Source organism: Rhamphochromis longiceps, linkage group LG9, assembly GCF_057381845.1.
Source record: "Rhamphochromis longiceps isolate RC_006_pf linkage group LG9, R_longiceps_female_GT1.1, whole genome shotgun sequence".
In the NCBI taxonomy this organism is placed as follows: Eukaryota; Metazoa; Chordata; class Actinopteri; order Cichliformes; family Cichlidae; genus Rhamphochromis; species Rhamphochromis longiceps.
Window position 1 is genome coordinate 7,330,590 of NC_140565.1, and position 11,344 is coordinate 7,341,933.

Genomic DNA, 11,344 nt, shown 5'->3' on the forward strand with positions numbered 1-11,344 from the left:
TTGTCCCATTTTTCCTCCTTCTAGAGAGTGGGAGAGTCTGTAAGTCGCATTCTCTTTGCCCTAGGCCCTGTGTGTTCTGCTACTGTGGTGACTATGTGCTCCAGCTCGTGTGCTCGTACCTCCATGTATCTGTGTTGTCCTTGTTTGCATGCCCTAATGTGCACCGACTTCATCTTCCTGCTTCAAACAGCATGTTGGTGGCTAAAGCCTCTGCTGGGTTATGTTGCATTTACAGCTTATAACATGAGAATTTGTGCTTTCCATTGACTGTTTTCAAAAAATAGTCAAACAGAAAAAACATTCATTCAGAACGGCATTAAACTAAAAGTGTGTATTTATAGGTTGATCTGATATCCTCGTGTTGGTGTTGTTCCCAGATCATCATACTAAATGTTGTTCCAGGATCAACATTGCAAGTGACCAATCAGAATGTTGTGACGTCCCTGACCCTAACCCTAACCGTAACCCTTTAATAAACAGTAAGCAGAATTGATATTGTCCTTGCAACATTGGAATTTCATAAATGCACGAATGGCTTGGCACGCAAAGGAATAACATCACAACAATGTGATTGGTCACTTGCAATGTTGAACCTGGAACAACATTTTCATGATGGTCTGGGAACAACACCAACACGAGGATATCAGATCATCCGTATTTATAGTTGAATGGAAAGCATGGATTGGAAATCCTGTGACATCGCCTTGTAATTTGGCTTTTGGCAGTTGACATTGCGTGCTGTATATCATCTCACAAAGGTGAAGATGAAGAGGCAGCATTTAAGGAGACAGCTGATTCTTTACACAATAAAGACGTTATATTTCGGCCTAATCTTAAATAAAGTGTTGACATGATTCAGATTCATCTGTCTTTCTCAAAATGCTGCCTCTACACGTTATGTGAAATTCTTAATGCTTGTGCCGAGCATCATTTCTCATGTGTGTTTGAAGCTGATGTCAAATGTGCATGAGTTACTGCGTAAAACGTTGCTGACGTGACATCGTGGTCATTAATGTTTTCTTCATTATGGCTTCTCTCACTGTGGATGCTCTTGTCAAACTAGGAACCAGACGAATGTCCGTCGCATGCACACTGCTGTCAAGCTGAATGAGGTGGTGGTCAACAAGTCACAGGGAGCTCATCTGGTTCTGCTTAACATGCCTGGACCACCGAGAAACAGAGGCGGAGATGAAAACTGTATCCTTCAAATGGTTGTTTTTATGTTACGACTGTATTAGGAAAAGGTTGTGATCGCAAGGAAGTGTTTCTGTTATTTAATCCATCTGCTGATTGTACTTTAGAAAGAAGTGGTTCTCTCTTTTTAAAATTACTGCAGAGTATTTGTACGTTGCAGAATAGTTTGGTCTAAACACAACAGTAGCATGTTTGTAGCCACAATGTTGGGTTTTTTGAACCAGAAATGGCTATATATGGACCCACGTAAGTGCTAATTAGTGTTATGTGATATACGGAGTTGCCGCCTGCCACACACCCTGCTGTGGAGCGAACAGCTGACAGACACAGGCAGAGAACACAAACTGCTGAGGAGGTGGATATTTAAGCTAACATATATTTTATTTATGCCAAAGCAGGGCAATTCATTTGTTATAACAGTTAAAAATTAAATTAAACACAACACACATGCAAATAGCTCAAAACAGTTGAATCGTATGCAACTCAATATCCTAATAGAGTCAAAGTAGAATAACGTAAATATACATTAGTCACTGCAGAGCAATAAAGTGGCTTAGTGTGTGCCAAGGTTTGTGTCAGTGCAGGGTCCAAACAGCTGGGCATAAAACGTGCCATGTCTATGCTAATAATCCCGACCCACCCTCCTCTCACGTGGCTAAAAGCATCACACTGGCCAATGATCACGCATTCATTGCACATTCATTGGGAGGTGGGGTGTGACACCTGGTGTGCCTGTGTGTGTGCTTTACCTTGACTGCTGTTTTCTCAGACATGGAGTTCCTGGAGGTTCTCCTCGAGGGTCTGAATCGGGTCCTCCTGGTTCGAGGTGGTGGCCGTGAAGTCATCACCATCTACTCCTAAAAATCCCCCCAAAACTTTCATGGCCTACCCTGCACCCAACACTGGCACATCGCCATGGAAACCGCGCAGTGAGGAAGAAGCCTAATTTTGGTTTTTAATGAAGGGCAGGGGTTGTTGGCAGGCGGGACCACCTTATGACTGACAGTTGACCTAAAATACGTCAGGATGAAGGAAATCGTTGGCGCCGAATAAGCCGAGCACAGCGTGCGTCCAGCTGGACCAGAGAACCCTTGCGCACAGAAGATAGAGCATAGAGACACTTTATATCTTTCATTTACATCTGACAACCTTGTTGTGTTCTGTTACATTTTCACACTCTGTCCTCTTTGTGTCGATGTTGGTAAATGGTAAATGGCCTGTATTTATATAGCGCTTTACTAGTCCCTAAGGACCCCAAAGCGCTTTACATATCCAGTCATCCACCCATTCAAGCACACATTCACACACTGTGACAAGTTTATGGCACTCACTGTGTAAAGACGAGCGGAGAAGAAGTGAATGTGTTGATATGAGCTTTGTAGTCTTTGTTTTGTTTTGCTGGACCTGAGAAAAACATGCACTTAATGGATTTAAGTTAAGATGCACAAAGTGCAAAAATGACCCTTTTGCTGTTTTCAAAGCTCCATGTGGGGTGATGTTTTCATTGAAATGTTGTCAGTCTGTTGAGAAGCTGCTGAAATGTTCTGTTTTAGACTGGAGAGCTTTGATGTTGTTGAAGGGTGGAGTCATGTCTGCAGCTGAATGAGTTGATGGAAGGACCAGTTGGGAGGATGCTGAACAAGCATCTTATCCCAGTTTAGTGAGTGGAAGCCTTTCAGATCTCGGGTTCCGCATTTTTGATTTCCCACCCTCAAACTGTAGCTTTTATCTTAATAGGGAAAAAGCCATAGCTAGAAGCATGAATGGTGTCTAGAGAAACAACTGGTTGGGAACAAGAAATATATTCTTTTTTTAAGAGCTGTATGACGATAGCTTAGTAAATAATTCGATTGGTTTGTAGGTTTTTGCACAGTTAATCTATATTTTAGCCTCTCAATTGTTTGATTTTAGCAATGTATACATTTAAGATGTAAAAGCACAAATTGACACATTTAAATTAGTGTAATTGTACCCCCGTACTGACAGTTCCAGCACTGCTGACTTTGCACTACCAGTTTTCAGTCTTCATTCATTGTGTACTTTCCATTTGGTAGCTCTAATATGTTCCTAACAGGAGATACAAGGATGCAGACTGCTTCATACTGTTTAATACCCATGTTTCAATGTTGGTCGTAGAACATTTTACCGATTTAAAATTTTAACGGCTTTGAGTTTCAGATTGAGTAGATTTGGGGGGGGGCCTGTAAAAAGTGCCAAAATGACTTTAAAAGAAACTGTGGAAGTATTTTGACTGCAGCTGACACATGGCCTACTGTAGCTGATGTTTCTGGCCATCTTTAATCTTTAGAAACAAGCATGAAGGTTTGTTTTTTTTTATAATGCAGGTCCCTCATTTCTGCCAGGAATAAAGAAATTAATATGATGAAACTAATGGTGCGCTATCAAGGGCATTTCAAGAGGAAGAAGGAAAAAAGGATCCCGCTCCTTCCTCATGTGTACCTCCACAGTTTCTTTTCAAAATTAGCCGCCGCAGTATTCTGTAAAGCAGAAAGTTCCCTTTTCCTCACACTGCCCTGCAGAGAAAAACTGGAACTTTTGATTGTTGCTTATGCTACCTGTGTGTTTTTGTTGTGTTCTGTTCAGTTGTTAATGCCTGTGTTACTCTATAAATAGTCAAATATGGTCTTTGTGGTGTTTGTTACATTATCGCTGATCTTCTGTTGCTTTTAACTGTTAATTCGAGACGAGTTTTATGACACGAGGCAGAGGGGAGGAAGTTATTTGTTTTAGTTTTTTTTTTCTTATTGTTTGCATTTTGTTTTAACCCACCAGAAACACTTTATGCTCATCACACAGGGCAGTGTGTGTGGTGGCACCCTGGACGGAAAGCGTTAAGAAGAAGGGGTGAAGCCACGGGGGTGACAGGAGCAAATGACTTCTGCTGCATGCTACATGAAGTAATGTCACTGTTTCACTTTAGTTTTCAGTTTTAGGAACCAAGGATGAATGACAAGACGAGTGAGCGCCAACTGTAAAGTTTTAGGAAGTCTGACTGGCTGAAAATTGTAAAAATAAATTATTGAAGACATTCTTTTTTTTTTGTTCTTGTTTAATCTGGTTACTGAGCTGAGTAGCAGTAACTTAGCATAAAGAAAACAGTCAACCCTTAAACAAAAGATGCTATATAATACAAAGAAAGTTTCCATCAGCGGTGTGTGTGTGTGTGTGTGTGCGTGTTACACAGCTCTGTTTTGAGGTGACTGCAGAATGTTATCTACCTCAAGCTGTCGCTGAGGCTCGGCTGACTAAAGGAAGTCCAGTCCAAACGAAACTGTTTGAGAAATATTAGGCGAAAATTTGAGAAAGAGTAAAAGACCTCTGGCTGTGTGAGAGGATGAGCAGAATAGGCACGTGTGAGCGTGTTTGTACTGTACAGCTGTGTTTCTGTGAACCGGTCATTAGACTTACCAGAGTGAGAACAAATGTTTAACCCCTCTTTAAAGGGCTGTTTGAAGGTTAAGACTTGGGATTAGGCACAGAGCAGTGATATTTATTATGTAGGACCAGGGAGTGACACATTTAACTTATTGTCCTCGCAAAACTAGTAATGTGTGTATTTTCCTGTGTGTGTTTCTGCTGTTTTCCGGCTCCGCTGGCAGGCCTCACAGACTGGAACAGGAAGTTGCATGTGGGTGCACGTATAGAGGAAGGTAGCCCTATAAATTGTATTTGTGCCTCTCTAAATAATAATTAAAAGTGCTGAAACAAACCAGAACTAAAGTTGCCTGGTTATTTATTCTGATCCTCTTATTCAACAAGCATGTTCATTTTCCCTACAATTAAAGGTGTAGGAGGTATAAATTGTGTTCCAACCTTTACTTTTTTCCTTTTCACCAGATGAAAATTAGAAAATACACTAAAAATGTTGAAATCACAGCCTCTGGTTTCACACAGGATTCAAACCCCACACTCATCTGAAAGTGTTCTGCTTATGCTATCACACTGCTGTGGTGTGTACTGCCCATTTTCAGGGGTTGAAGTAGGAGCTGGCAGATCAGGGAACCCTAAACAGTAAAAATAAGTAACCTCCCACATCGATCTGACATTGAGCTCCAGTCGAGTTTCTGTGTGGACAGGCTGTGATCCAGCCTTCTCAAGCATATGAGCAAAATGCATACTGCATGAGATACCTTTCCACCCCCCACCTAGTATAAAAGTTCGATTTGGTGCATGGAGTAAGTTATCATAAATGAACCTTTTACTTGCAGGCACTAGTAAGGAATAGCTGTTGAGCTGTTTTAACAACTCTGAATTTACCTGACATTAAAAAAATGATAGGCTAAGGTCTCAGTAGCAGTGAACTCACTTGTGGTGGGTGGTAAACTTATTGTTTGACTCAGAAATGTTGACACTGTGTGCAGCTTGTTAGGAGCAGTAAGCAAGAGTTGGTTGATTTGCAAACCTAAACATGGTTCAGCAAACTGTGCAGTTAATGTGCAGGACAGTGGTCGCATTGATGTGCTCACAATCCTCCACAAGAGTGCAGCCTTGCCTTCTCTTCAAACTGGCTCCATGCGACAGATGCTGTGTATGAGTGATATCAGAACCAAATTCAAAACCCCAGAGAGTGGGAGCATCTTTACACGATGCCAACAGCCAGAGCTCTAAGCACAAGTCAACATTGTGATTTGTTTTTACTAGCCTGTTCCTGTCCATCCACACCATCTCCAGCAGCAGCAGGCGCGACTGTGATGTTTGCAACATTTACATTTTTCCCTAAGTCAGAACAGTTACTACCATGTTTTCAATAAAGGCACATGGATGACAGGTTTCTGATGTTATAACTTCAGGAGGAAGTTTCTGTGTGTGCTACAAAAACCTTAAACCTTTTTTCTTTATATGGTGTTTCTGAGCAGGCACACGCTGTGTCAGAAACAGTAAAGAACTCTCAGCTTTGACCTTTGACAGCCAGCAGCTGCTTTCTGTGTGCAGTCTGCACCTAGCAAGTTCAGAGTCTATCTCTCTCTCCTGTTCGCTCTGTACATCCTTGAGCAAATGATCTGGAGAGGGAGATGTTTCCATCCATCTGCACAAATGTGTTATTGGCAGACACAAAGAAGTCTCACTGGTGTTTCAGACCCCCAATGAACCAAAATAACAGTCCAGTAATGCAATATTGTGCGCTCATGTCTGTATTGATTTGTGACATTCAGCTTTTTCCATTCATTGAACGAGGTCCTGCTGGGTCATTAGGATGTTTTCTTTCAATGATTTACACACACACACAAATATATGTAAATAAAACAGGGCAAAAGATTAACTTAAGCTTATTATTTGTTCAGTCTGTGTGATTAGGAAGTTAACCCTGTCATGCATGACTTGTGACAACCTCAATCAGGATTTTTTTTAACATATTTTTATTCATATTTAGGCTTGAAAAGATCAATAAAAATACTCATGAAACCCTGATTGGGGTTGTCATAAGTCATGCATGACAGAGTTAAATAACAATAATTACAATGAAACAGGTCGTACATCTATAGTAACATTAAACAACCAGTGGGTGGCAGGGTATGGAGTGGCACATCAATGTCCAATGTAGTGGTTTATGTGCAAGTATACCATCAACACTGACACAAATACAAGAAAACGGCCTTTGAATAGCGGTCCGCTGTAGCGACCACTATGCGTGAAAGGGTTAATGAATCATAGACGATGATGGCCAAAAGATTTATAGTCTTGTAGGAGTGAAAAAAGGGCCCTCAGCTTCATTGATCTATACCAATGGCAAAAACATACAGCTTGTGACTGACTGATGCATGAGGACCCAGGCCTACATCTTTCTATACAGTCTTTGGTTAAAATACCATTTTCATATTGTTGGCTAGCAATCACACCTGATGCACTTAGGTGAAGTGAACTGGTGTGACTGGTGATGACACCTTTTGCAGGTATCTGGTCATAGAATGAACAATGACAGTATAGGGATCAACACAATTTCATATATGACACTTTATGGGTCCAATTACTCTGATGCACAGGTCAACATTCAGGTTGCTAAAACATGAAACGGTACAGAATGACCAGAGGGAACATCTTCTGGGAAGCATTTACTACCGTGAAAATCTTGTAATATTTCTGCCTTAGCACTGCAAAAAACTGAAATTATTATTAGTTAATAATAAGACAGTAAATCAAAAAGACATAACAGTAAGCAGACACAATTTAGTCATGGTTGTGATGTGGTCCTCTGCAGCTTCTGTAGCTGCAGTGAATGTAGCTACAGTGTTGTTGGTGTGTGTGGTTTCTACGCTATTAACATCAGAAAAAGCAGATATGTGGAGGAACCACGCAGCCAGAGCTGTCTATTTTTTTATCACTTTCATCAAATTTAGGAGTATATATACACTACGTTTATTGTATCTTTAATTAATAAGAAAACTCCAGACATTCCATTCTGAGCTCAAGAAGCTTCTGATAGGTTAGTAGAGTCCATTTGAGTAAATTGGTGGCACAGCTGTGGATGCATATAAGGCACCCCCAAAATACAGAGCCTGTTTCTTTGACATGGGAAGACATATCAACCAAAACACCAGGAAAAGAATTGTAGACCTCCATAAGTGTGGCTCAATTTTGAATACAATTTGGGTGCCATTTGTAATTAAGAAATACATACAATTTCTCTCTTTACTCTTAAATTTAACAAATATGTTTTTTATATTTATCTAAAAAGAATAAACATTTAGTCTGATTTAATGTTTTACAATTAAAAAAGTGATTGTGTTTTTATTGGAAGAGTATGTAAATATCTGGTTTCAACTGTATATTTGATGATGTTGGTGTTTGGCTTGATTGTTAGCACAAAGAGTCTCATGTTACCACAATAAAGAGGTGTTGTTAGTGTAGTACAGGTTTTGTTTATTTTCTGCTCTGAATGTGCACTTTTTTCTACTAGTTTCTATGAAAAGTGCTGCAGAATTAAAGTTTTATTCGATTGGTTGATTGTAACTCATATGAATCACACATACACACGAACAACCATGCAACGTGAAGCTTTTATTTTGAAATGGTGCTGCTAGTAGCGCTTCCTGTGTGTGTGTGTGTGTGTGTGTGTGTGTGTGTGTGCTGCACCATCAGTAACGTCTCCAGCACCGTAGCACTGGGATCCTACGGGGAGCGGGCACAGGGTGACGGCGGTGTTTCCGGCAACCTGCCGTCAGACCAAGCGCTTTCCCGGCTCACGTTTCTTCCAGCCCCGTTATCTTCAGGGAGGGTCCTGCAGGGGGAGGAGTAAGCAAACCGCGGAGGAGGGGACACGCTCTCCGCCTGCTTGGCGCAGTCAGTGCGGTGATAGCTGTCAGACGCGGACGAGGTGAAGAGCGGAATGGTTCATTTATAGACTTCTTCGCTCAAGCGCAGAAGCCCGGGTCGGATTTCCGCCTTTCTCGGGTTATTTTTCGGCGGGTGATAACGACAGTACGTGTCCGTTCGCAGAGAGGAAATGCCGCACAGACATTGTGTGAGTGCAGGTGGATGGCCAACCTGACGGTCCCCGCCGCCGCTTCCCTTCACAGCTCTGCTGTCGTCCGGAGCTGCGAACACCAAGCGAATCCACACAGAACCAAATCCAACTAATAACCTGGAGCTATGCTTCCTGGGGTCGGCGTGTTCGGCACCAGCCTCACCGCACGGGTGATCATCCCGCTGCTGAAGAACGAGGGCTTCGCCGTTAAAGCGCTGTGGGGCCGGACACAGGAGGAGGCGGAGGAGCTGGCCAAGGAGATGAACGTGCCCTTTTACACCAACAGGATCGACGACGTGCTGCTGCATCAGGATGTGGATCTGGTCTGCATCAACCTGCCGCCGCCTCTGACGCGGCAGATCGCAGTCAAGACACTGGGTGAGTCTGGCTGCTCCTCCTGCTGCTGCTGTTAGGATGGATGTTGCGGGCCTAGCGTGCAGGCTGCACCGGGCCACTCTTTAACACCACATACCGCCTTAGTATGCTCACAGTGCTGCAGTGGATAAGACCTAGAAGTGGGAGCTTAGTTAGCAGGTGTGGTTGTTAATGATAGATGCCCCGAGCTTTATCTCACCCGCGGTGAGCGTTGAAAGTGTCCTCTTGGATGACTTACAGCAAGCTGTTTGTGTCCTTAACAGGGAGCTCTGCAGCTGCTGTGCTCCTGAGCAAAACACTGCTTTTCCTCCCCCTTTGCAAAATCTGTGCACAAACGTTTGCAAGTTGCAAACGTCTCTGACAGGATGTTATAATGTTTTGCATTCATAAAATGATGCATTAGTGAAGACGTGCAGTTTAGATGTGAGTATATGGGGACTCCCTGCGAGGCAAGGTCTTCAGTCAAACAGCAGATTTAACCCATATTAGTGAAACTGTCACACACAGAAAACTAGAAACCCCCAGAGACCAGGCCTGCATGCAGGACAAGACACACACACACAGAGGTTGTTCTAGTTTGAATGTGGAGCAGTGCAGCTTATTTTGGAGATCACATCCAGGAGCGGTGACCCTGCTGTGAGAGAATGGTGGTAAGAACTGCCGAGCTCTACATCACACAGGCTTTATTTGCCCCACAGCCTGGCAGCAGAGCTCAGCTGGCAGTGAGCTTTAATAGGTCAGGTCTGCTGAACACCGAAAACAAACGGGTTCAAAGACACAAAAGCATCCGGGGAAGTATTAGGTTATATCTGGGAAAACATGTTCCTGCTTAGCTACCAAGCTGCAGGAAACAGGAGAGTGTGTAGGACGGTAACAAGGTGAGAGGTAACATCTTCAGCTGCATTGTTTTGTTTCATTAGCAACCTCAAAGATATTCCAGTCATGATGACATAAGTTAAGATGCTGAAACAAGTGACCTGCTCTATATAGCTGTGGTGTCACTAGTTGTAGTCATTTCCCTACAGTTATAAATATCCCCAGTATTAACCATGATTAATATAAAATTAAGATGATTATATTTATCATGGTTAATTAATCCCTGGCTGTCAGGGAGTCTGTTTAAACTCATTTAGAGAGGGAGCCCGTGATCTCAGACAGCGATAAGTCATTACGAACATTAAAGGAAGTGCTAATGACAGACCATAAGAGTAAACATTACCTTAACTACGTCGACTTGAGGTGCAAACAGTTGCATAACTAGTTTAGCAGATGCTGCTTTACTAAAGCAGTAAAACTCGCTACACTGCTTATTTAAAAAGCCCTTCATTGTCTTTCATTTTGCCACATTTTCATTAAAATAAGGTGAGCCAATGCTTTGGAATGCGTTGGCACAGAATGTAAATACGCTACATCACATTCATGCGCATTTTATGGACACTTCAGGTCCGACCAGTGTGGTAGCAGAACCAGTTTAACCCACCCCAGCTTACTACTACATTTGTTGCACTTTTGCGTCATCACTTTAATAATGACAGGAAGGACAGAAGGTGGGTCAGAAGTGAACATTTTGCAGTCCAGGGTCCAGACCAGGTCTCCTAAGGTTAAATATTAGACTTAAATAAAATATTAGCATTGTTCAGGATGTCATCTAAAGAAGTAAGTGATGAGTTGAAGAATGGATCACTACCTTGGTAAAAATGGTTAAAACCCCAGCAACACCCAGTAACTGAATGAATAAATAAAGGCTGTAGTTGGCGCCATAAGAGCCAAGGAGGCCTAAACAATTTCTTTCTTGTTTTTAGTGGCTGGAGTGAAGCTTTTCATAAATTCACGTGATCCTCATTGGCACAAAAAACACTTGAACATCTACAGTTCCATGACAACGTGGCATTCTCTGTGCAGGTCACGTGATCTGATGTCAAGAGCTCCTATAAGCTATTTAGTAAATGGCCTGTATTTGTATAGCGCTTTACTAGTCCCTAAGGACCCCAAAGCGCTTTACATCCAGTCATCCACCCATTCACACACACGTTCACACACTGGTGATGGCAAGCTACATTGTAGCCACAGCCACCCTGGGGTGCACTGACAGAGGCGAGGGTGCCGGACACTGGCGTCACCGGGCCCTCTGACCACCACCAGTAGGCAACGGGTGAAGTGTCTTGCCCAAGGACATAACGACCTGTCCGATCCACGGCTCAAACCGGCAACCTTCCGATTACAAGGCGAACTCCCAACTCTTGAGCCACGATCGGCCTAGTAGGCCTATTAGGGGGGTGCTCACATCGCAGC

At 42.7% G+C, this 11,344-nt stretch overlaps 2 protein-coding genes across 7 annotated transcripts in view; both read left to right on the plus strand.

The window, feature by feature from the left end:
* Positions 1–4,243, plus strand: part of slc12a7b (solute carrier family 12 member 7b) — an 81,228-nt gene extending 76,985 nt beyond the window's left edge. For 4 of the 6 annotated variants that reach the window (XM_085418086.1, XM_085418088.1, XM_085418089.1 and 1 more), the window contains 3 exons: positions 25–39; positions 1,064–1,197; positions 1,964–4,243. In XM_085418086.1, coding sequence (XP_085274212.1) covers positions 25–39; positions 1,064–1,197; positions 1,964–2,055 — 241 coding nt within the window. In that variant the 3' untranslated portion in view covers positions 2,056–4,243. The remainder of the gene's footprint in view (positions 1–24; positions 40–1,063; positions 1,198–1,963) is intronic. The other 2 variants (XM_085418087.1, XM_085418090.1) reach the window with 1 other exon arrangement.
* Positions 4,244–8,328: 4,085 nt separating this feature from the next.
* gfod1 (glucose-fructose oxidoreductase domain containing 1) overlaps positions 8,329–11,344 on the plus strand; it is a 43,618-nt gene continuing 40,602 nt past the window's right edge. The window contains exon 1 of the mRNA XM_085418098.1: positions 8,329–9,055. Within this exon, the coding sequence (XP_085274224.1) occupies positions 8,803–9,055 (253 nt within the window). The 5' untranslated portion in view covers positions 8,329–8,802. The remainder of the gene's footprint in view (positions 9,056–11,344) is intronic.